Source organism: Scatophagus argus, chromosome 17 (assembly GCF_020382885.2).
Source record: "Scatophagus argus isolate fScaArg1 chromosome 17, fScaArg1.pri, whole genome shotgun sequence".
NCBI lineage: Eukaryota > Metazoa > Chordata > Actinopteri > Scatophagidae > Scatophagus > Scatophagus argus.
This window is the reverse complement of record NC_058509.1, coordinates 5,867,190-5,893,949: the sequence shown is the minus strand read 5'-3', so window position 1 is coordinate 5,893,949 and position 26,760 is coordinate 5,867,190. Positions and strand designations below refer to the sequence as shown.

General features: G+C 41.1%; 1 protein-coding gene and 1 long non-coding RNA gene across 2 annotated transcripts in view; both read right to left on the bottom strand.

The window, feature by feature from the left end:
• Nucleotides 1-12,683, bottom strand: part of angpt1 (angiopoietin 1) — a 49,466-nt gene extending 36,783 nt beyond the window's left edge. The window contains exon 1 of the mRNA XM_046417462.1: nucleotides 11,816-12,683. Coding sequence (XP_046273418.1) covers nucleotides 11,816-12,217 — 402 coding nt within the window. The 5' untranslated portion in view covers nucleotides 12,218-12,683. The remainder of the gene's footprint in view (nucleotides 1-11,815) is intronic.
• A 4,407-nt stretch (nucleotides 12,684-17,090) lies between these two features.
• LOC124075216 lies at nucleotides 17,091-25,008 on the bottom strand. Its single transcript, XR_006845970.1, has 3 exons — nucleotides 24,901-25,008; nucleotides 19,290-19,406; nucleotides 17,091-18,530 (listed from the first exon to the last, which is right to left on the bottom strand). It is a non-coding gene; the product is annotated as an uncharacterized LOC124075216 (long non-coding RNA).
• Nucleotides 25,009-26,760: the final 1,752 nt, after the last annotated feature.

The window sequence follows — 26,760 nt, the reverse complement described above, 5'->3', positions numbered from 1 at the left end:
AGAATGGAACAGGAAGTCCCTAAAAAAATTAGAGTTAAATATTTCTTTCATGTTGAACTTGTACATCAAACATATCATGTTTGTCTTTTTTTCTTTCCATGTTAAATGAAAATAAATAAAGGGCAGAGCAACGTAAGCATGTATGTATATTTTCAAAAATCCTTCAATTAAGATCCCACTCTTTAATGTCAAAATGGGCCCAAAAATTACTCCAATTAATTATGCGTATCTGGCCGTATGGGACAGGAAGTACTTGCATTCACCCAAGACATGGGAATGTGTAATGAAAACCAAACAACCAAACAAACTCGGACCTGCTCATTCATCCAGAGGTCTTAAACAGAGTGAGTACCAGCACAGAGGCAGTCCATGCTTAAGCTGACCAACATGGGAATCTGTCCTCGAGGACACTTCCAAGCCAGGACATGTCCCTGGTGAAGGCTTTTTTGTGTCAGTGTTGTAGGCCATGTCTGTCTGTTCCTTTTACTGAAACACATAGGGATACTGCAAACCCCATCATCCCATGGAGGAGGCATTTACGTCCAAATATTTGAGATAGCATTCCAGTGTACCCTCGAAACATCACATCAGGGGATTCTTCTGCCAAAAAAGCTGTAGAAATAAATGCAAAAGGACATGTGTTGTTTTAAGCTCAGCCATGACAGAAACATTAGCATGCACACTGTTGTATGTTAAACCTCCTAGCCGGTTCCAGTGTTCCAGCTTGTGTGCCAGCACTACTATCTATCAAACTGGGTGTCTCTTCTAATCAAAATGAATGGGTATTTAATGACAGGGGCTGTTTCCTTCAACGTCACATTCGTGTTTATCTTTCATCCTAACATCGCATTAAGCGAGGACTGCAGAGTATATAAACCCTTGCTGCAGTCATCCAGGGTTACAATCACCCCACGGCCTTACAGTTTTTCTCACTTTCTCTTGTTGCTGCACTTTATATCTCTTTATCTCCAAGTGTTTTTACTCCCCCCCCCCCGCCTCCCTTTTTTTTCCCCTCACAATCTCTGCTTTGCTTTGCTTCTATCACCAAAGACGGACTGACGCTATCTCACTGGGTCCAGGGTCCAGATAATGTTACTTACGAGTAATTTTCTACTCTCCCACTGTTGCTTTTGCTAGTGGCGAACACACACTGGGCCATATATCATATCAGTGGCTGCGTGAGGCACTTTTAAGTACGGTGATACATTAAGGCAGCATGGAGTGTGTGCGTTTGCATGCGGGCTTAAATTTTCCCCTGAGTGATGCTGAACCGACACTCAATCTAAACAAAAGAGATGAGCTTGAAGATGGTCTGCAGTAGCCCGACTAACATCTCCACATGGAACTGCTTCGGTCTGACCTGCGGTTCACCGCGGCTGTTGGAGAGGAGGCAAATAGATGTTGGTGTTAATGATAATGTGCAGCCCATAGCCAGTATTGAATCACTGCCACTCTGCAACGTTGGAAACATCTGCGGCTGCCTGACCTTCGGCCGAAGATGGATGAAAATGCTGATAACGTACGTGTTTGTGCGTCGTTATTGTCTGTTGGTCTTTCTAGAGCAGTTGGGAGGATAAATATGTGAGTCAGGACTCTAAAATCAGATGAAACAAGCATGGCCGTCAGACATGTAAAATGTACAATTTGTAAAACACTCAGTTTTGAGTAATCTGCAGCATATTTCTGTGGGGCTAAGATGCTAAATAAGACAGAAGGAAGGATTCTGAGAAGCGTGAATGACACACAGTACACTGGATGTATAAACGCTGGCTTTTCATGTGCCCAGGTTTCTGTTTATTTTGGCATTTCTTAGCCTGGAGTGCACAAGAACTGTGTATAAACACAGTCAGAAAGCAGTGGATGGATCAAATGATCAAAACCAACGCAACTAAACTGGGATCATCATGTTCAGACAACAAAGCAAAACGTCCTTGCACATCACACAGGAATTCCCACAGACCTCCACAACATCAACCATAGTTACAAAGCCATATCACCACCAAACACAAACACTCTTACGGTCTCATCCTGTAGTCCCACGTGCCCCTGGACACGGTGGAAATACTGCAAATAATAAGGGATTCTTATAAATATCTGCTCATTGTCATGTGCTTTACTACACTTCAATTTTGGTTGAATGAAGTAATTTTCCTTATTCTCACTTCAAGGTCAGTGGAGCTATCACAGGCTGTACTTCAGTAGATGGAGTTCGCTCAAATGACATGGAATTGTAGATTTCACTTTTTCCAAGGAATTTGGCCTGTCAGCCATGTTGGCTAAAAATTTCAAGGTACTAAATGGACCTTGGGGTGAGAATTTTGTTTTTTGTCCACTGCTCTTTCCAAGTCAGAGAATGAACTTTTAAACTTAACAAACGTGAACATCCGCACCTTGAGAACCGAGTACTTTGTCCCTTATTCAACGGTTCTTCCTCGGCTATACACTGTCACACATGAGGAAATTTACTTTACTCAAGGACAAAAGTGTAAGTTCACTGGGTGTTGAGAACAAGAGCGAAGACAGGAAGTCATTTTTCATTCTGTTTAGACGCGACTGTTCGTGATATGACCTGTGCTATTACAGCCATCGTGTATCATTAAGATGTATGCATCTGTGCTCATAATACGAGTGCTGTTTGACAGTCACTGAGAAAGTGCAACAGCCTCTTTTCTGTCCGAGCTTCACCTCACGACTGCATCTGTCCCGCAGTAAGTAACATCTCGTATGATCCTTTACAGGCCATCAGTTAAGCTTGAGGGTCGTTTCATCCAAACACAGGCTCAAGTCATGCACTACCACTTATGCAGAAATTGACATTAGTGTGACATAGATGTGTCTGTATACACACATTCAGAAATACACACACACACACACAGGCCTCTGGAGAACCCGTCTCTCCATCTCAGAACCAGTGCAAACATGTCAATTTAAATAAACATCAAGAACCATTTGTAAGCATTTGTATTTTGGTTGTAAACCCAGACCAAAAAGCACATCCATCTGTTCGATCAGTGACAGATTTACGAGCGAGTTCCTGTTAGGTCACAGTACAGCGGCACATTTTATGACTAGTCTGCTGGCTTCTGCGATACACGCGTACTTTGGGGAAGAGACGACTGTAAGAAAACAACTCTGAATATTTCTTTTCACTTAGACTATTTTTTTTTTTCTTTTGTGGGGGTTAAAATCAATTGTGAACAACATAAAGATCAGATCACAAAACAACAAAAAGGCTAATATGATTTTTTCTTTTTACTTGTGTAAAAAAGTCCATATTTAAAATCATTAAAATTTGGACTGGTGCATCTTTAATTTGCATTCAACACAAACGGTGTGCGGCAGGTGTTTTCCATCAGCCAATCACCTGGTTGTCAATGAAAGTGCAACAAGCATGAAAGAGAAGCAAAAGAAACATTGTGACACGAGGTCAAAGACAGAAATGATTTTTATGAGGACATTTGACTTGTACTGTACTATGTTTTGTGGGTTTTATTTTCAAACGGGGGGGCCTGAAGCCTTCGTGCCAACTCCAGCCCTGGTATTGCATGGAACGTGAGAAGCCTGGCTCTGATCCCAGACCAGGCAAACACAGCTCTGGACAGGGTTAGGTTAGGTGTTTTCAAAACAGCTTTGAGGGTGTATATACATATACACACATGTGTGTACGTGTGTCTATATCTTTTTTGTATATGTAAATATGTGCACGCAGGCTGAATGAGGTGTCACTTGACCGATAAACTGAGGCCTGACACGCTCCAATTTTCCAAACCACCCACGGTAAACAGAGACGAGGTACAACCAGCCTGCCATAGTTGTGCTTAGTTCCAGACTGTCTGCCATCAAAATATCTGTGTCTAACAGTGTGACATAATGAATCACGCAATATTCAACAAGAAACGTGAGGTGGTTCCGAGATGTGACACGGAGACTTAAGAAGTGGCTCTTGTCCAGATCACCACGACAAAATGAAAACGCTGCAGCAAATTATTATTCATTTGAAGATCCTTTTGGCTTAAAACTGCAAGGGCTTGAAACATGTTCATCTTTCAGCCAGTATCTTGCACTCTGTCCCTATCACTTTCTCTCTCCTTTAAATCTTTACTTGCTTCCTGTCATCAGTTTTCAACAACTCTAATTCTTTTCTTTTCAGACTCTAGTATGTCTTTCAGGCATGAAATTGTGATTCTCTTTGTTTCTGCAGTTTGAAACCATAGCAACACTCGGTCCGAGGTGAAACGGGTCTGTCCTCAGGAACCTCTGGAAGGCTCCCCTGTGCCGACAGACAAAGACGTCCTCTCAAAAAGCAACATCTGTCGGGGAGAGTCAAAGAGACACTGCAGGGAGAGGTGGCCCCAGAGGCAGCATGTGGGGAGGCTTCAGGAATCTTCATCCCCACCTCACCAACTTTAAAGAATTAACTTTGGGATTAATAATTGTCAGATACGAGGGGATCAAACAACTAAAGTTCAAAAGTGGATGAACATAAAATGAAGCATGTAGCGAGAGCATTACAACGTGCGGTGTTTTCTGATTTTTCATTCTGCTGCACCCTGCCAGAACCAACAATACAACGCATGCATGTTTTCTCAGCGCCGTCTTTCCCTTGAAATAAAGAAGTTGTAAAGAAAAACCCCCCAAAAAACTGAGGGACACGTTATTGTAAAGTCACACTGTGTAGACGTCCTGCGGTTTCCACTGGGAGCAGCTCACTTTTTGTTTTTCAGTGCTCTTTCAGTTCTGCTGACCTTCATCAAACCTTGATTTTCAGGGCACAACCTAAATGCACCAGGATTAGGAAGAAAAATAAATAGCAGCAGATATGAGTGACTAATATTATCATCCGCTCTGTTTATCAAGAGTCATTATAAAACAAAAATACAACGAAGATAACAGCCGGTCCTGCGATTGAAATGAGTTCAAACATGGTCGTGATTTGCTGCGGGCTGTGATAACACCACATTACTTTCCCGCTAACTGCGCACTCTGATTGACTATAATGTCTAATGTTTCGTCCTATCTGAGCTATTACTATCTCATATTTGGCTCATAATCACTCAACCTTAGCAGTGGCAAAGATACAGCCACGAACTTTGTGCTTTTGGCAACCCTTCTGACCGTAACTTACACTCTTGATACTAATGACTCCAACTTGCCTGCCCAAAATAATATTATTTATACTCGTTCTTTTGGAAAAAGCTTTTACTCTTGCTTCAGCTGGTTTATAATAACATATTTAAATGACACAGTAGAATAAAATATCTGATTATCACTTCCAGAGCAGAGTAATATTCTGAAAGCACTCATGTACCATAATACATTAACGCTGCTATGATTGATGTCGTTACATTGACAATGGATCAGATCACCACAGGTATGTAAAAGGGGTGGCTTACAATGACTAACCCACATATAATCAATCAAAAGATATTTTAATATGCAAAATCATAAGGAATAAAATAAGACAAACCAATAAACAAGTTATATATAAATTAAAAAATGCTAAAACAATAAAATACTGAATAGCAGTGGATATTCATATCCATTGCAACTGATGGATATTATTATCAGGCAACACTTTTTAGCATCTTTCAGCTGATCGTTTTGGTTTTAGGGCTCACAGCTTCAGTGTTTTGCTCTCATGTCATGTTTTCAGCAAAAATCAAGACAAAAAACAAAAAATGCACAACCAACAACAACAAAAGTAAATGAGCAAAGTGTTAACTTCCTGTCCGGTAGTTTATAGTTGAGCATTCAACAGCTAAAGAGTCACATATTTGCCACTGTGGTTGTGGAGATCAGACCTGAGTTAAAGAGAAATACTGGACTCACATTCAAAAAGTAACCAGTGACAAGACTCCAAATGAATACTCTGTAAGTGTTATAAGGCAATAATATGCCAATTTTATGTTTAAAGTTTGTGTGACTGAAAATCGATTGATGCCGGTGTAAGCAGATCAGCTCCAAAGCTGATGGACATGCTGCAGAGCACTCACATTCACAAAAACTCCGGCAGACAAATGAAGAAAAATGAGCACCATTTTGGAAAGTGAATAAACTCGAGGACAAATGGAAACCTTTCTGTGGAAGCTCTCAGTTTATTCCACAGATGCTTCAGTGGAATAAACATCAGTGCTACACGCTAGCTACACTGTTTTCAGAAGGGATATCATAAATCGCGTTTAGCCAAACGTATAACCTTGTAATTAAAACAAAATAAATCCAATATAAAGTGCCCACCAGAGAGTGATTCGCTCAGCTGAGTGATGGAAAGGGAACCACATGCTTGCACTGCAGCTGTTGTAAGGTAAACTAGACAGATTCAAGACACTCAGCTAAATTACCAAGAAATTTACTTCTTCATTAATTGGGCTTTAAAGAGGAATAGGTGTACAGTACATGTCTGGTCAACATCAAAACTTCCAGCATGTTTTGGGGCCAGCGGGTGCATGTGAAATATGATTTCTGGGAAAAAAAAGGGGGGAGGTCTCAAAATAAAGTGGCTTGCCACATTGAGCGTGACAAAGCTACTAAATACCCATTTTCCTGAAACTTAGGAACATTAACAATGTTGGGCTCCATTTTCACATCCATATGGAAATACTGCAACATGCTCATAATGTTTTCCCCTATTCCCATGACATGCTTCACAGAAAGCTCTGTTTCCTTTTCGCCTGCAGTCATAGTGAGAGTGCGACCAAGATGACTTTTCTGGAAGCTGTTGTGTCCTTCAGCAATTTCTATGGTTTCCTTTTTGTTAGTTCCAGGGTCAGGAAGGAAGAGCTTTTTTTTTATTCCTCTGGGCATTTCTTAGCCTTTCTGCATCGTCCGAATTGTTAGTTTTGGCCCATGTTATCAGTGAAAATAAACTCTCATTGAGGCAGTCACCCCTAAAATAGATAGGTTTCTCTTCGGCTCCTCAGACATGCTGTGTGGCCCTGTGATAGCATTAAGTAGAGAAACATATTCACCCTTTTCTCGTATGAACTCCCAGTATGTAAGGGAAACAAGCTGCTGCCTACATGTCACTATATCCTTTTAAACCACTGTTTATGTTGCACAGTCATGTTCGCCGAGAAGCAGAATGATGGGAATTTCACAGGGATAAGACACTGCCGTTAGATGTGAATCCCCCCCCCGTTCAACAGCTTAGTTTGGCACAGGCCGTCCTTCTTAAGAAACACTACTCTCAGCCCCTCTCTACTGTCTCCACCAGGAGGGAAATGAGAAGATCTATTACTTTCACTCCTCAGAGCAGAAACAAAATTTGGCTTGTTGTGTTTCTCTCTGTGCCAAATTTTCATTGTCCTTGAAATATTAGATTAGAAAGTTAGAAAGCACATTCTCAGAACGTGCTGTGAGACATGTGCTACACATACTTTTTACTCAATTAAACCTTTTCTTTATCTAAAATAACCCATCCTTTCTCATATTTCCATTAAGAGATTGCTTCTCATTGCCCTTCAGCTCACCCAAAGCCCAGCAGCTGGACTAACTAGCAGTACAAATAGTGAAATATAGCACCACTCTGTTCATCAGTCCACTTTCTACCTGTGAGCAGTAGCTTTGTTTCCTGACTCAGTAGATTCTGTTGTTAATTACCAGACTGTTAAGTATGTCAAACTGTTAAGCAGCAAAATGTGGTATAAAATTCTTAATTGCTCAGGTCTGTACAATTTTGACAATTTTTCACAATTCTGTACTAATATCCTTGATACGAGTGACGTTTGGAGCCAAAGTCTCAACACTATTATTCGGGCGGTGGATCCAGGTAGCGAGTTCCTACCTGACTCAGTCGTGAGCAGCACTCAACTCTCAAACATGAGGTTTCACCCCCTTTTTATACAATCAAATAACTAATTCAAAACAAACTTATGAGATACATGAACATCTGAAAGTACATCTTGTCATCATCATGACAGGGAGCATCTGTGGGAAAAATTTGACATGCACTTTGGTATATGTCCCATCTGCTGATATGGGGGGGATGGGGGTTTATGACCAGTACTGCAGCCAGCCACTAGGGAGCAAATGAGATATTTTGGCTTCAATTTTGGAGAACTCTTATGTCATCCGTCTTTATACTGTAAAGAGTCAATTGAAAATTTAAAATACCGAAGGTAAGCTGTTGCCATGAGGCTTCTTAGACTCCGGGACAACCTGAGACATGTCAGATGGTCCAATAAATGCCTCGTGAATGGTAGCACTGTGATGTATATTGAAACATCGACTCACGTCAGCAGTCCTCTCTACTCTTTTGGCCAATGAGGCTCTCTCACTGTACTATCTAAGACCACCATTTTTGATTCTTCAACAAGGGACAACTTCAGTCAAACAGTGGAGACTGCATACTTCTCTGTGATATATTTTCTTCCTTTAAGTCTTGTAAGTTCTGTTAATAAAAGGTACTACACAATTACAGGTTAATTATTAATATTGTTTTATGTCTAAAGTGGCTTGTTTGTTGCCGCATTTTCTTTCTAAGATCAGACCCAAGCTTGCCTGAGCTTCCTCACCTTGTGGGCAGGCACGGAAAAGTAATCCTTGGCCAAACACAAGCCACCTTTGACTGGTCAGGAATGTTATCAGGGTCCATATACTCTACCCTGGGTGAAGGAAGGAAAGATCTGAGGCTTAAAATGCTTCCCCAACAGCTGTTTGCTGCATCACTCTCACCGTCTACCCCCCCACGTTGGACGAAGCACCCAGACATGGGGTTGCTATCTGGAACGGTCTCCTCCGTCTGTCTCTTTCATCAGAGCTGGCTCGAGCGACATCACGGCGAACTCTCGCTTAAACAAGCAGTAAAAATGCTGGTGTGATTAAGATAGATAGACTGGCCAGGACACTTAATCTTCTGTCCAATGAAAAATGTTAACTGCATCCTGATGTCCCCCCCTCCCACCCACCCATGCAGTGTAATTAGGCTGAATTACCACTGTGTGTTTAAGTGTCCCCCCTGAAATGTCTACCTCAATTCCTTTCTTGTGCTAATCTGTTACTTGTTACTTGTGTTTTTCTGCAGCCTAATTGATTTTTAATGACAGGTAATTCAGATCTTTTCATCACACATTTTACAATATAATCTACTAACGGTTCCATAATAAAATCCTGAATATTTAAATACTAAAATCATTTTCTGCTCAAAATGAAAAATTGCAAACTTCAAAGTGTCACAAAAGAAGCATGAAAGCATCGGCGGTGATGGCAGACATTTTCACGGGACTCTGAAGTTATTCTAGAGGTCTCATTAGTCAAACCTTAAGTCTGCGAATGTTGCCGTTCTGTTTTCATAGTATCACTTGTACTATCACAGACGGATGAGGTCCACTGAGCAAAGATAAAGCCGGTGTTATTTCACCCCTGGCCTTTCTTGACACATGGATCGCTTTTGGGAGCCATACAGAAACACACACAGGTTTTCAGACTTGACTCGAGGCTGACTCAAAGAGTAAACCGTGAAGAAGCTCATCAATAAAATGTGCAGTTTTTATTATTATTAGATAGACACATACTGGCGCTTAGCCCTCCACAGAGTAGCTTTTGTACTGCATTTTTCTTCAACACAGGCAGTTTTTTAAATTTCCACCATATAAAGGTGAATCCAAGTGCATAGCTATGTGAAATTACACTACGTCTTAAACCTTGACGTATACCATATGCAGCAAATTCCTCCTTTAAACTGAGATAACGTAAGTCATGTACAGTCCAGTGATAAGTTGATATTTCACAGAATCAAACCTGGAAGCTCAAAATCCCTCACATAAAATTTTTCATTTGGATTTCGACATATTTGCATCTGCTCTGTGATTTCGGTAGTGATGAGGGTGAAGTAGCCTACAACACTACACCTCTGTAATTACAACTCAGTCAACATCCCCCCGTAACATACTGTGGACTGGGACTCGTTAATTGATGAGGAATGACTATTTCCTCCATCCCGAGGAGTGAAAAGTTTACTTTCTGAGAGTAAATGGAAAGCAGGCACACAGCAGAGTAGCCCAGACAGTTTTAGGAGGACATGCTGGCTACCAATGAATAGACTAGAGTATTTTTATGTGCTTTAGGTTGAGTAATTTTGAAATTCAGATCCATCAGGCAATATCTGTGCATGCCTTAGCTTTGTGCTTTTGCGCCAAGTTGGTCTGCAGACAAAAAAAAACAAAAAAAAAAAAACCTTTAAGCAATTAATTGCAGATTGAACCTGCAAATCTTATTTGAGAACCACAATATTGTGGAAAGTCCAGGAGCAGAAGGGCCAGCTATGCCAAATTTGGAACTTTGTTTATTTGATTCATGTATTCATTTTGGGAAGATAGCCTCGCTCTCTTTGGAGACACAGAGTCTCAAAGCTTAGAAAAGCAAAGTGTCTGCCAAGCTGTATCACTACATCAGTGATGGCCAGACAATTTGCAACTCATTAGTATTACAGTAGAACCATATTTGAACACAGTAAACACTGCAGTGACTCTATAAATAAATTGTAATTCGGCTGTTTCGGGCTAATCAAATAAGAGGTATCTTATATCATATCAGCTCTTTAAAAATAATGATTTTTTTTATTCTATGAAAAAAAATCGAACAGGTTAGGGATTTTTTTCTCTTTTGTAATTCTGGGTTTTCAAGTTGTAGTCGCACGCCCTTGACTTTGAATAAATAAAGGGAGCGTTCTCGTTCTCTGTCTTTTCCTCCTCTGAATGTCTCTGGGGGCTCTCTCTAACTTCCTGCCATTAAAGAGACAGCCCACCGGAGAACAGGGGGTGACTGACGTGTAACTACCTCAGCTCTATGACCGACGTTCTGCGCGACTCGACTGGACATCTGTGGAATTTACTTAAAGCGTAGCTGTGCAGGAAAAAATAGATGTGTCCGCCAGACGGGTACAGAGTGGCAGACAGAAACCGCGGTTCGAGATGTCTGCGACGACTGTTAAATCAGACAGCTGTGGGACATCTGGAACAAGAAGTTCATTTCAGAAAATGTACACAGTTACGTAACAACATGGCAGCATATGAGTTGTGTTGCTGTGTTTTGCTTCTAGATTATTAAATGCACATTTAGTTGTCCAATAGAAGCCTTGTTTAACAAAGAAGCTTTGTGTCAAATGACTACAATGTATATTAAAGGTCAGCCATTAATTTTAGTTTATACAAGACGTGCCCAACTTTTGTCAGCTTAAAGAGAAGACACTCCTGCAGTCCTCACAGTTAACCCTCTACATGTTGTTCATGTTGTCACTGACAGTTGTGCCTCTTTACGACAGGATCACAGAAAAGTAATTCTCAACTCTTCTCAAGCCCGTAAACTCTCCTACTGACAAACAACATATTGGCCACAAGTAAACGGCAAACACGGCTTACTTTAAGTCTGAGAGCCTCATCCCAAAACCAAAACAAGTTATCTTGCGAAGCCGCAAACACACACTCCGCGGAGACCACACACCCAACGGAAATACAGATATCTCAACAAATAGACTGCAGCGTGACCACTTCAGAAGAAACACGCAACCAGTCTCATGCAGGGTTATTAAAGATGAGATTCAAAACACAACGCTTTAAACTGGGATCTAATTAAAACAGGGAACTCAACTGCATTCCTATTCCAGTCCAGTCTCTAGGAAAACATGGTGTCATAACAAATCAAAGAGCAAATCGAGATAGATAGACACATAGATAGATACTTTATCGATCCTGAGGGAAATTCAAGGGTAGATGTTCCTCTCAAGATTATTCTGATGGTGATATTCTTTTCTTAAAGATTCCACACTGTTGGTCAACTTTGTTAGGGTTACGCTGAAACTTCACACCACCCTCCTTACCTTCTGAAGCCACTGGGTATAATTCTCCATTATCTGCTCGAGCTGCTGGATCTTCTGGCTGGGAAAGTTTGGCTCAGGTGGTGGAGAGTCTCTCTGGAGAGAGTTGGCGTTCTGCTGGGGGCTGCCGGCTTTCGCCTCCCTGCAGGATCCTCCTCTGGCTCCCTCTCCTTCAGGTAGGATGAACGTGTAGGTGCACTGGCCATGCTGGATCTTATGAAAGCGTCTGTTGCTGTAATTATTGCTACTGCTTCCCCCACTACTGCTGCTGCTGCTGCTGCTGCCACCTGTGCTGCTGGTGCTGCTGCTATCCGTCGCTCTCCTCTGCTCCCCTCCACAGCTCACGATCACCAGAAGTGCTGCCAGGGAGAGCCAGTGGTGGCCAAAGTTGTACCACAGCATCATATCAGCCTGGGGTAAAAGCTGCAGGTGGGTTATGTTCTTGTAGATGTTCCTTCTTCTTCTTCGGGCTGTTGATGTTTACTTTAACGCCGGATCACACGATGATGAAGAACACCTTCAGCCTTGAACATGCGCCATCCATCCTTCCACCGGACCTCCAGCATTGACAGCTACTGCTAACTCTGGATACTTGCACGTGCTATGTTTCCAAACCCTCCTTTAAGTTTTTGTCTTGACAGGAAGAGTTGCACGCATCTCTTGCAGAGTGACAGTCTGGTCCTAAACGTTCCTGCAGTAAATCACAGCCAGATGCAGACTGTGCGGTTGCATTTATCAATGTGTGCATTTAAAATAGGTGCCTGGTTGAGCTGGGATGGTGTCGTCAGACCTCCCCTGGTCTCTCTGCCTTCCCTTCCTCCTCTGCTCTCTGGCTTAACGACTGGGGAGAGTGAGAGTGAGAGAGAGAGAGAGAGAGAGACGCTCACTCTGAAGAACAGCTTCAAGCCTCCAGCACGCTCTGTGCCTGCCCCTTGCAGAGCCTGTAGAGGAATGTGAGTATGTGTGCACGGACGTGTGTGTGTGTGTGTGTGTGTGTGTGTGTGTGTGTGTGTGCGAGAGAGAGAGAGAGAGAGAGAGAGAGAGAGAGAGCCTGGCAGAGAAGGGACCCCAGCACAGAGGATGTGCTTAGAGTATGAGGATCGGTTTACAAGCGCTCTGACTGCAGGCTCATGTGGTCGATCTGCCTTTTTGCTTGTGCTCTGACACAAAAAACTTGTCTAAACGTGTGTTTAACTTCTCCTGAGATACTACTTGACTCCCTTCTTTACTGTATAATGATAAGTGCTATAGAAGTAGGCACAAGGGAGGTATATTTCTTGGTGTTTTTATAATCTAATTTTCAACTTCTTTCATCTGTCCCCCACCAATAAAAACCAATCATCATCAAGTGAGATAGAGGCAACCTTTTTGTTTCCTATTTTCAATGACGGTCTTATATCTTATATCTTATATTCCAAGCAACTTGAAGTTTTAATCCTTAATACTTGCATCATGTCCAATATTGGGTGTAATTAAATGCACTGACATTAATTAGTTACCTCTATGTTGTAATTTGCTTAATCCGTGGTGGAGTCTGGCCATCCATCTGCTATGTCTCCATTACTTGAACGTCCCTATCTTCATTCATTTTATGTACATTATCTCTCTATCACACACACACATCCTCTGTTGTTATGTTTTCAAGAAAACAAAAGTGAAATCCAAGAATGAGCAGAGGAAGAAGGAATGTGTCTTCATCATTAGGCCAGAGGAACGAGCAGAGTGAGGAAACACAGCACTGAAAGGCTCTGGGTCGGAGGTCAAGTCCTTGTTATGGACAGTCCATCTGAAAAGCTCTGATTTGGGGAGACACAGCTGTCTGAATTCTGGCCAGACTTCAACATTCCTCTTCGGTCCGATACGCCCTCGTCTGTGTGACGGTGCATGTGCTGAGTGCGCATGTCCTCGCCTCTGTTTGTGCGTGATGGATGTGCAAGAGCGGCACTGTGCACACATATTTACTGTCTCCATCTGGCTCCTCATGCTCGCATGTTATACTTTATAAGTGTGCATGATCCTGCATGCGTTTGATAGAGTGTGTGTGTATTCGGTGATAGCAGGGGGCTACAAAAAGTCGGGCCCTCTGTGTGGGAGCAGAAGGGCGGTGTGAATGAATGCATGAGACCCAAGATAACAAACCCCTTGAATAACCCAGACTGGCCAAGACACAAAGCATGTGCAAATATCTCTTGGAGTGCTTGTCTTTGGTTGACGTACTTTGCTGGTGTCCTAAAATCGGGGCGCCAGTTAGCGTGTCCAAGGGAAACTAAGTGGGAGATAATTGGCACCTCTGGGCAACTTTGAGAGTGCAGAAATTAAAACTACACATCACTTCTGTGACCGGCTATACAAAAGCCTCACTGACTGTTCTGTGAAGAGTGACTTGACCCATTTGCTAAATGATCGATCTTCGTGATTAGAGATTTACAGAGCACCTTTGTACAGCTTTGGATCTCTTCATCAGAGACAAAAATCAGAGACAAAAATAGAAGAGCAAAGGGTGTTAAATAAACAGATGGAGGTCTATTTTAAACCGCTATGGTTAGCTCATCCTGCTAACTAGCTTACTGCCTGCAAACAGTGTTAAATCCAAGGGCAATGACCATTTTATTCTTTCATAAAGCAACTAAGCATTACAAATCCAAGGAAATATGTTTAAATCCAACAAATTTCTTTTAATTTGTTGTGTTGCAGCCAGCACTGGCTTGTCATGCACAGGCAGCAGAGCATGTTAGGAAACACAAGCTGTTTATATTTATGATATAAGTGGTGCGATGTCAGATCTGAATTCTTACTGGAATGTAAACTTATTGAGAAAACAAACCCAATTTTCAAGGCTACAAGAGCACAATCCTTTGCAAACCCCTCGAAGTCCCATGCTGTCCATCCTATGCTTCCTGTCTCTCACATAAATACAATGTACACCTGGTTTGGTAAAATGCAATGCTCATTTTGCTGGTGACAGTCAAGCACAGTGCGGGTTATGTCAGTTCTGAGAGGCCTTGAGGCAGCTGGTCTTCGTGGGAATCTGGTTAATGTTTTATTTGTGAAAGGTTTGGGAGGACATTTTGTATAATTCATCGTCAAACTGTGTGACACTGCCATCCGCATGTAATCTAAAGTTATATGATGTAGGAACACAGAGGATCAGTTTTTACATCTTCTCCCAGTCTGTCCTGGTGTGACTCAGCACTTTTTTTCAAATTTAATTGTGGCGGCTGTTTACAGGTTAAATAAAGTCAAGGAAGCAATATCCACCACTTGACTTTTACAGTTTCAGCCTGTAAGAGTAAAATTTGTTTTAACAGTGTCCTCTTACTTTCCAGTTACTATAATCCGAACGAGAGAACTTTCAATATCTATCATGTTTATTTTAGTTTGTTTTTTGGTTAAAGTATCCACAGATTTTATTGCCCCCCCACAGTTCTGAAACCAAACCAATTCCCCCTGAATGAAGTTACTGTGATGCCGAAAAAAAAATACTTTTAACATGATTAAAAAACACCTAATATCAATATCTAATTATTTTATTTACTGTTGGAAATCATAAGGTCATTTGATATTAATGAATTTGGCTCTTAAATCTTCTATCCCTGGCCAGGGCACAAAGAAACACTGTTTGTTATAAACACGGCAGTCAGTGGACATAGAAGGTAAAAGCGTTCCATTTGACTCCAGAGACAAACCTCAGCAACTCATTCAGACGTGCCTGAATAGCTTCAGCACTCTCAGTGTTTGCCTGTTTCTTTTAACTAGGAAAATTTGAATTTTATTAAGCGGTTGCACAACCAAGTGAAAACACTGATGGCACTTTTTTCTTTTGCCACTAAGCTTCACCGTTCGTCATGGTGATGTGATTAAATGGTACACACACACAAACACACACACAATGTCATGGTAATGTTGAACCAGTGCCAGCATCTATGCCATTGAGTCATCGGCAAAGGGACCTATTTGCAAGTGTTAATGCGGGTCACTTTGGTGTATTATTCGGCTGTTTTGAGTTCAGGGCAGACCTGTCATAATCTGAGTTCCTTCTGAAAGATCCACAGTCCAGTCTGCTGGGGCCTTGAGGGAACGTTAATCTCACACACAATACCCTTGCAAGCATTTCACCTAAGTGACCTCTCATTTCCCAACAGCTGAAAGGTGGGAGTTAAGGAATTATACATTTGTGTGTGCGTCAAGTGGATATCGGTTCTGCGAAGGATGCTGTCTGAGTGGATGCACTCAAGTGCGTGCATTGTGCGTAAAGAGTTACACTGGCTGCTTACTCTCTGAAGCCACTACGACAACTCTGCAATAAGCTGATAGAGTAATAAGCCTGCTTAAAGAAATCCTTTGGGAAAATAAGGTTCAACCTCCAAATGGGGTTTTGTAGAGACAAACACAAAAGAAATCCCAGTTCCAGTTAAGAAAATATATCACTGTTCTTATAAAGCTGGCATTGTTCAGCATTAGGGAAAGGTACACACCTTCCCTCAGGTGCGTAACCACTTTGATGTGATATGTGGTGCCATCTTTGGGTCCAATACTTTCAAAACTAATTCAGCTCCTGCTGCACTTTTTGTTAAGTGCTAATTAGCCAATGTTAGCATGTTAAACTAAGCTGGTGAACATGTTAAACGCTACTCCTGTGTCGCATCATCATGCTAGCATTGCCATTTTGAGCATGTTAGCATTTTGCACAAGGAAACGCCGTGCCTTACAGTACAGTTTCACAGCAGTAACTATTTCTAACAAGACTGTAGACTCTTAGCCTTAGTCTTGTCTCAAGCTTTAGGCTCACAATGCATGCAGTGCTTATAGATATAAATTATGGTTCACTGCCATCAGTAGAGACCTGCACTAAATTCTGCAGCAGATGATTTTGATGGATTTCCTAAACAACCCTTCCCGACACAAGCCTGCCTGCAGCAATGATGTCATCAGGGTGAGACCACTAAAAGAGTGACACTGCAGAGCCATTAGCACAAGGTGTATGTCATTCTTCGTTATCCCTCTGGGCTCCAGTGTCTGTGCTCACCACAGGCATGGCCTCTATCTCTTGTCAAAGCAGCCACGCACAATCCTTGTCCCACCTCAAACCCTCCCATCCTCGAGTCATGAGGCAAAGTTCAGACTGAGGTGAAGGGAAAAGTAAGGAGGTTTCTGTCTGTCAGTAGGATGTAAAACCTGCAGTGCAGTACTTTTATATAAATGAACATTAATTACATTCAATCCCTTGCCAAACAAGTTCAAACAGTGATGATTAAATATATCACCAGCAGTTGAATCTCTTTAAATTTAACTCTAGACTGGAGCTTTTAAATCTGGAGCCCGTGGCATCTTTCCCACTTTGGCGCATCAGTGCCAATGCATTTCATGTAAACCAACAAAGACTGGTTCAGAGCTGAAGCAAGGAGGAACAGTACCTACGAAGCACACTTCAGGAGTATGGTATAGGAGCCTATGTTGTCATAAGCACATCGACATTGTTTGAGCAGTTATTCTTACTGCTGAAAGAGGGAGACACAAGTTCCACCCGGCAGCTTTAAATTTTTAATTCCAGTTCTTAAATTAAAGAGCAGTTTTTTTTCCACTCCAAGTAATTGTCCAAAAATGTGAGCAAGAGAAAGGGAACGAGAAGTTCAGGAAAAAGGGGGCATTCATGGTCAAGCTAATCACTCTCCTGTTCGTTTGACAGCTGGTCGTATGGCATTGTGGCTGTACTGCAAAATAAATGTCAGAACATCAACAAACAATAGTAAAAAGACAAAGGGACGAGAAATAAAAAAGACAAGTGCTTTTGGGCCATTTTCAAGTTTAGGCCTCCAACAAACTTTTGTGGTTTAGTCCTCGTTTTTGTTTTGCCTCTGAGCCTTACCAATTTATCTTTACAGCAAAATGAATTTCAACGCTCAAGTTGATCTGTATGTTTCTTGAAAAGTTCAGTATATCTTTGTGTACTGTTAGGTACTGATCCCATCTGATGTGCCCTTTTCCAATGGTTCATGCTCCCAATGGCTTATCATGAACTGTGTATTCTCGCTTAGTTTGCCTCTATTGTTTATCGTGGAATAATTTTCTGCAAATCCCTGAGATCAAATTTATCAAAATCAAGTTTATATGATGTCACTTAAACCCTGCTTTCAATTTGCAATCAAAAGCAACCCCATGTGAAAACAAATGCACAAACAAAGTTGACCTTTGCTGCTGCAATGTTTGGTTGTTACAAAGGTCAAAAGAGGTTTTGGCCAGACTCAGGGTATCTGCCATGGTACTCTGGGTATGCTACTCTCTGTTCTGACACTAATCTGGAGAGCTGAGTAAACACTGAACAATGTAGGTCTGCAGAACACAAAAACACGGGGACACGCCAAAACAATATAAAATCAAAAGACATACACAAACACAATGTACTGCACACGCACACATAATGTATGTGTAAGATCAGTAGACATGTTTCTTGCTTAGTCTTTCATCGAAGTCTCAGACCTGCACAGACACACTGGCAAGAACAGACACACATAGCATAACTTACAAATTGGCAAACAAAGGTAGAAACAGAGCGGTGTGCTGTTAATTACTTCCGAGTGTAGTTCATTCGGTTTCAGTTCAAGGCTCCAGCTCGCCTGAGGTTCACTCCGGTCACCTCCAGATTTCTCTGCAGAGTTTACGGCTTACATCTTCTCCGTCTCATCCAAATGTACTGTAAGCCCTCATTTCCCCCGAGTCCCTGAAAAAAGGTGGAAATTTGCATGAGCCATAGTGTCACAATGGCCACATTTATCAGAAACACACCAGGTTAAAATACACCAGAATTTTCCTTTTCATGTTGATTACCAAAGGGACACGAATCAAAGTCTACCTGTTGTCCTGGATAGAGATCTATGCATATTTACTCACTTCTCCAATATGTGCCTCTTTTCAAGCTGTCAAGAGTAGAAAAGAAGCGGAAACACTGTATGTTTGTTTGTAGCAATAAATTCTTTTGTATGAGCTGTCTTGTCTTTGAATGTTTTAATAATCTCAAGGTTTGTGCCCAACTTTAAACAGCCTTTAGATAACATTCTTCATCCCCTTGTGCCACATCAAATAAAGCTGAAAACAGCAAGCTGACACCTGATACGAGCTGATGACTGCAGATGTCACCACATCTCCTTCACAACATGAGTAGGGTTACACAATGAGATAGTGGTCATAAACAGAAACATGCTTTCTTGGTCAGCCTCGGCAACATTGTGAGACTATCACACAGTGCCCCGGCCTTGATGTTTGTCAGCGCTCCAAAGCATTATCAAACAATGGAACCTAATCTGCCGCAGGTATGAGGCAGCAATGCAGCTTTAATTTAGCCTGGCTATTTGGACCACCATTTGACATTAATCATGGCGTCGCTGATGGAGGCCTTTTGTGTTGGCTTCGGATAGGCTACACTGTCCAGTGTCATACATCAGAGGAGACACAGTAAGTTGAGCTATACGTTCTTACTTACTCCGCTAATTTCACCGCTGGCAAGTGTTGTTTGCTCTCTTCATCTTAATGTGCAGTCAGCTTGCTGCCATTTGTCATGTTGTATTTTCCTCTGCGGAAATGGGGCCAGTCGGTCCTCCTAACATGGGAAAAGAGCATGACATCACCGCATGGCTATTTTCTCGACTTAACCTGCCTGTGGAATCAACAACACATATTGGGTCATTGTGTAGGTGTGTGTTGTATGAGATCATACATGTGAGAGCAATAAATACATCCACCTAAGATTCCTCGCCTTTGGTCTATTCAATTGCATGTGGCCTGTCACATTCAATGACTCACACACAGGAAGTACAGTGGTGATGAAAATGGATGTCACACACAATTTACCACACATTAACTCCCTGTGTGTCATATTCCTCTGTGTCTTTTGTTTCTTTTTTTTCCCTTTTGGTATGATGTATGTCAGTTCCTGAAATCGAGATGAATGGGGAAGGCGATGCATAAACCTCGAGTTTCACCTCTGAGTCCACTCCCCTCGGCTTCTATCATAATGTGTGAATCGTGGAGGGTACGGAATGTGATAAGAGGTCTGGTGAACAAGGGTTGTTCTGTGTTCTTTACTGTCCACCCCAACCTACACCTTCTCACAGCTCCACTTGTTAAAAGTATGATACACCCAACACCAGACAGAGCACGGTTTTGTGGATTCTGTCAAAATGGTAATCCTTTAATGGACAGAAGGTTAGTTTTCTGAGACCCAAAGAATGTTCACATGGTCTTTGCAGTGTCAGGTAGTGCATAATATAGAGACTCTTGAGAGAAGATGGATCGCTACGATACTGTTCTTGATGCAACATCCATCTTCAAACCTTTGCTATCTAGGAGTGATAAAGCGATAAAAACTTGATGTAGCTTGCTTGCAGCAAACATAGTGGAAAATACCGATTTGATTTATTAAATTCCAGAAAAATGGGTTAAGGTTCCTGTAAACTGTGTGAATAAATGCTGCTAAAGGTCTGTGAAATCAATCACCAACTGTCCAAAGAATGTTCATGAAGAAACACGCATGGTGGGAAATCTTTGTTAGCCAGGATGCTGTGGTGAGTCACAAAGGTGCAAGCATGCCTTTGGCTCACAGATAATAAGACTTGCTATAGATTTTGCTTTCTGTACAGCCTCAAAAATACTCTTTTACATTTTTTTTTTAACCCAAAGGGCAGGGCAATAACAAACAAATCGGTTGACAGTTGTGAGAAAAAGTCACGCATTTCATTCTTTGGCAGTTTTTCGTGTGATGAAGATGGAAATATTTGCTTTAAAAATTAAAAGACAGAAATCAACTGAACATGGCCACCAAGCCCCATGGAATTAATGGTGTTAAAGTTACTCTCTCTGTAAAGGTCTCAGGCACAAACAGAAGCATCTGCATCTGTTTATGATCTCCCCTCATCTGTTTTTGGTCAAACAATACTCAGAAATCAATACTTACATTGTACAGCGCCTCAAGACTCAATTCTGGGACCAATTATATTTCCTTCACGCGCTGTATGCCTCTCTTTGACAAAGACATGGCATTTGCATTTCATTTTTACGCTGATGACACTCCGATATTCCTTCCTGAGAAGGTCAATCTATAATAAAAGCAGAATGAATGCACCTGCTGGACTTAAATCACTGCAGTCAACGCTAAAACTCTGCTTTAGCGGCACTGCGCTGGTTGCCAGTTTGTTTAAAGATAGATCTAGACCTGAGGTCCCCAGAAAGAAATTTGCTGGTTTGTCACTTTTTTTTCCCCAATTTGCCTGTCAATAATTTAACATTTAATAATTTTAATATCACATTTAATTTTACACTCTGAACATTTTAGTTTTAATTTTATGGATGTTCTAGTCATATCATATTCTGGTATTGTTTATTTTATTCCTGCATCTTTTTTTCATTCTATTTTATTTACAGTAAAGCACTTTACAACGTTGGTTTTGAGAACTGTTGTACAAATAACCTTAAACATTGCAAGAAAAGTGTATGTGTGTAGCATACAGTCAGCAAAAGTGGGTGGGACCATTTTCTGTCTCTCTCTTTGTCTGTCTGTCTGTCTGCCTCTCTCTTTACCACCCTTTCCATCTCTTTCACAAACCCACAAAATGGTCTGTTTCCAATTTTAAATTCTGCACATCTACTGAATCCAAATCATTTGCTGACAACTCGAAGCGGCTCTCATATTTTCATTCTCTGCAGCCCTGACATTAATCAACCACTTGTTTCTTGTTGATGGCAGATGGTGATGCCAGTCAGTGTTGGGTTGCCAGTCTGTCGTCTCGTTGGTTCATCAGTTTGCTTAATTGAATTGAAATTCATTTTGGCCTTTGTTGCCAATAAATACATTTGTTAACTTATGCTCTTGATAAAGGTTATAGTAATGCACGCTGCATTTGTTTTACATTACTTCCTCTTGTTTGATTTCTTCATATCAGAAATCTGCCATCAATGTTTTGTCTTTCATATGACAAAAAAAGTTGTTGTGAAACTATTTTTCAACAAAAGTGAACCATATTTGTCATCAACCGGCCAGACCACTGCTGCACAATGTGCTGTCATCACCTCAGACTCATTGACTTACCTTAGTTTACACCAAGTTTGATGAATGCAGTGTACTATGAAAATATTTTCATGTGAGATATATATTTCAATATTTTTATATGTGAAAATCTCATCAAGTTTCTGCGTTTGTATTGGTTCACACGATGAAGAAATATCACCAACAAAAGGAGAATGGAGCAAAAATAAACTGGGTTAAAAAACAGTCGGTCGTTGGTGAAATACTTGCTGCTTTTGACAGCTGGTTGTGACATTTTCACATCAGGACAAGCATTCCTGCAGTGATTTGAAATTATGTTGTTTAGCTATTGTTTACTTATTGCCTTTCACCACACAGATGACCCCTTTTTGTTTTTTGTTTTTTTTGTCTCCCAGACTGTATTGTGACTATGACACAAGATCACTGCGATCCACGTCTTCTGGCTTATCTCAAAGGAACCTGAGACTGTCATCATGAAAACAGGATCCAAAAAAGTCAAAATCTGTTCTCATCACAGCTTGAGAAACACGAATCACAAGTTGATATCCCCAGGCTGACAAAAGAAGAATTTCAAAAGAACATATACTGAAGCTTTTGATTGAGATTCAGTACCAGAACATTAAACTAAAAAATATATTGGCATTTTACATGCCTTTACCATTTAGGGTGCTTATCTTCTTTTCGCACAAATATCAACTGTGACCACACATTTAAGCTGTGATAACATTGCAGTGATTTTCTGCTGACTGGTGCCAAACCTGCTACTGTGCCAAAATTTGATTTATAGCACTCTGAAAGGACATGTTGTGAGCTTTTAATATCATATTTTTTATGACAACCATATGGAAAATGACACCCAACAGATATGACCACATCTGCACACACATACGGTTAAGTGTCACTGAGCCAAAGCAATCAATTTTTGTCTCATGCTACAGAGTTGATCTTATGCAGCACTTCCCTCAGTGTGCATGGGATTGTGTGTAATGTCAAAGTGATATGAGCAAATAAATAATACATATCGGCGATGTTGATAGCACCTCTTGTTTTGTTTGTCAGGACTCTATGATAACTGGAGACATTTATGGGCTTAAACTGAAAGAGAAAAAAGAAGAAGAAGAATTTCCACCTAGGGAAGCAGAGAAGCTTTTTCTACATGTTCTCTGAATATGGAAACGGCCTGTGAGGCGTCATTGCGTCAGTGTCTGGCGACGCTTGCCTCAACCATTACAAACACAATGAGGTCAAGGGAGTGAGTGACAGAGTGTAGCGTGGACCTTAAACACCTCACAGAAAGCAGGGCTATTAGTTGCCTATTAAAGCTCAAATAGCAAAAGAGCGTGTCTAACATGTCTCATTGCAAACTGGCAGTTATTCACCTGGTGATTTGGGTGGGTGTGTTTCAGTGATCTGTCAGAAACATTGACTGTGCTACAAACCAGACCTTCACGTCCCCCCATGCACACTTAACTTGGTGAAACACTTGCCTTGCTTCTTGGAGGTGAATATCTCAGCTGCTGATCAGAAACAAATGTCTCATGAAACTGTCATGATTGATGAATCGATTCCTTTAAATCGGGGTAATTTGTGCTCACAGGACTGATAATTTGACCTGATCAATTTCACATCAGGAAATTAGTTAGAAGGTGGAGAAGTGGTATAAACTTGGCCACGCTATGTATACGTTTACCAGAGGTCTGTCACATCAAATAAAGCCAGAAGCACACCAATGGTTTATATCACGTCACTTTGTTGTATGGGTCAGCAGGCCAACACTAAACACAATCAATGAGTGGCCTTCTTGCCTCGCCTCCAGGACACACCAGTGAGGGTCCTTAGCGCTTATTTGAGTATGTGTCTATGAACTTGTCACGCACGAAAGCCGCTATTACAAAGTAAAAATAAATGGAAACTAATTTAGCAAAGCGGGAGCAAAAGCACCACCACATGGTACATGACCCCTGTGACACCGGGGTCTGACCAATTCTCCAGTCTCTCTCGTTCTGTTTGTTTCTCCTAGTGGTCTAACAGTTGACAGGACTGGAGCCTGGAGGTGCACTGCGCTTCCCATTTTTCTCAGATTGGCGGGCAGCTGCCTGTGATCCCTACTGTGTCCAAGTGAGAACCACCCAGTGCTTTGCGCCAAGAGAGAAATAAGTCTGAAAGATCTTCTTAAGCTTCGATTCAGCTAATTACTATATTAACTACATCCAGAATCAAACCACTTGTTTCACAGTCTGACCTGGGAAACCTCATCGACGCCTTCGTCTCCTCCAGGTTAGACTACTGCAACTCTCTTCTGTCTGCCATTTTTACTGTCATATTTCCTACACTTATTGTTGTATTGTATTGTCATATTGTGCATTTATTGTAACTATTTTTGTATTGCTCTTCTGTTGTGTTTGATTTGTACGTATTAATTTTAACTGGTTATTAAGCACCTTGGGAATCTGTTTTGTAAAGAGGTGCTATATAAAAAAGTTATATTAGTTATCAATAATAATAAGAATAATAATAATGTGTGCCTGGTGACAAATTATAATTTCAAAAATTATAATTTCAAAAAATTTGAATCCTACAGCTTTGATAAAATAGTGATAAAGACGAGTGAGCTTTCTTTGTGATCATACCAAGTACAACATGAAACTTATTCTCTGCACTTAACCCATCCCTGAGTCCCTGAGGAGCCGTGGGCAGCTGTATGCCTGAGACCGAATCGACATCTAAACCAGTGAACTGGTCAAGGGCACCAACTGGAGAATCAATATAACATCTATGTTCTGGTGATGGGAAAAACAGAGCACCAGGAGAAAAGCCACACAATCGCAGGGAGAACATGCAAACTCCACACAGAGGGGCCCCACTCCAGCTGGGAATCAAACCAAAGACCTTCTTGCCGTGAGGTGACAGTTCTGACCACGGAGCCACTGTGCTGCAAATGGTGTGGTTTACTTGGTTTGGAGTTACAGGAACATTGCACATTAATAAACATTTCTATAAATGTGCCAGTATTAGCCACCCTGCCTAAACCAGTGGTGTGCTTTGGTGATACCTTATCATTCGGACTCTGACTTCAGATCTGGGATACATTAACAGGACTCTGCTGGATGACGGCTGATGTTGAAGGGCCAACAGAATGATGTATCATATGTCAGTTTCTGTAGAAAGATAAAGAAGATTTAATGTGTCAACAGTCAAAATGTGGTTTTTTAAGACGTTTCATTTGTTCTTGGGTGTGGATGGAAAAAATGTTTAAAGTCTTAAAGTAAATCGCAGAGTTTCTTTTATAACAAAGTTTTGCATATGCAAGTATATCTAGAATTGTTTTGGGTTTTGTTTTTTAAATAAGTCATCTAAGAAACTGAGGTCATGTTTTTGGAGGAAAAAAAATACTTGACTGAGATTGCTACATCCAATTGGATGTCCAAATAAATTGCCACCTGCAAGGCCAAAGGTTTCATCAGTTTCCATCCAAAACACAATAATAACATAATAAAGAGCTCAAGTCCTTTCCAGACAGTTTGTGTGTTTATCCCTTTCAAACCTCACTTTGATTTGGCGGTACCAAGTTTTATTCAATGTGATCTCAAGGGATGGTATCCCTTTGCAGGGTGACAGTAATAAACACGTGGTTTATGCTGTGGAACCACGTTGCCCAAACCCAGCCAACCACACCTCAGTTGGGTTTAGACAACAAAATAATTTTTTAGTGGCAATGTAAGTTAGATACGTTACACACTGATGTTACTTTTTTTTTATTATTCTAAAGGGAAACTCTCTACTGAGTTTTCTATCTTAACCACCAGTTACTTAAGAATGTAGGGAACTGTAGAATCAATCACAAACTATGATGGCACCATTTTTTGATAAAACTGAAATATTTTTACGCCCAGAAGACATTATTTGGCCGTACAACATTTGTCATAAGTCTTCTTAATGATGCCAGATTCTATGATTTCTGAGGTCAAACTAAGAACATAGAACACATACTGTATGCATCCACCCACCAAATGGATAATTAACAACGAATGTGTGAGGCAGAACCTTTTATATCAGCTATGGCTGGTCTATCACACAATGCCACACAGGACACTGGAAACCGGCCAACCTTTCAACACCACATCCAAACCCCTACTGTTTTTAACATCCCATGTCTTTTTTTTTCCACCCTTCCTCCCCAAGGCTTCCCTTGCCATGGCAAAGGAGATGTTTTGTACTAAACACCTTCATATGCTATGCTCTAGTTGCCAGAAAAGTTCTCCATGCATGGAGACTGGCTCTGAATGATGGCCTCTCTAGGTTGTGTTAAAAGGTTGAGCATTGGCCTGTCAATACCACATTTCAGCTCTGACAAGCATCGTCCTCTGTTGGATGTCAAAAAAGAAAAGGTGGAGGAGATAGGTGTAAATCCCCAAATTACTTGCGATGTCTATAGTACTCTGCAGATGCTGCAGCAGGGTGGGCCAACTTGAGAGGATGATGACCCAACTTTTTGGCAAAACCACACCAGGACGTCTCCTAAGATCATAAATCAGCTATCCTTTCCACCTTTGATACAGAATATGCTTTTGATTTCAGTGATATAATGTTCTTCTGGGCATTACAGCATGAAAGAACAATAGTTTAATTGCACAAAAAAACTTTCAACAGTATCTTAAAAAGTGACTTTAATGAATGACTCATTGTCTTGTCAAGCATGTACCTTTGTGGGATTTTAACAAGCCCAGACAAAAGAATAAGCAGAGATACGGTTACAATGGAGCTCTCAACCTCTGAGGAATTATGTGGTCATCACTATGATTTAAAAAGAGCAAAACTATAAACCAGCAGAAAATAAAAAGACAAAAGCCTGACAGACCCTAGCTCTGTCCAGTTTGGCTCCTCGAGCTCAGAATGCAGCTTTTCAGTCAAG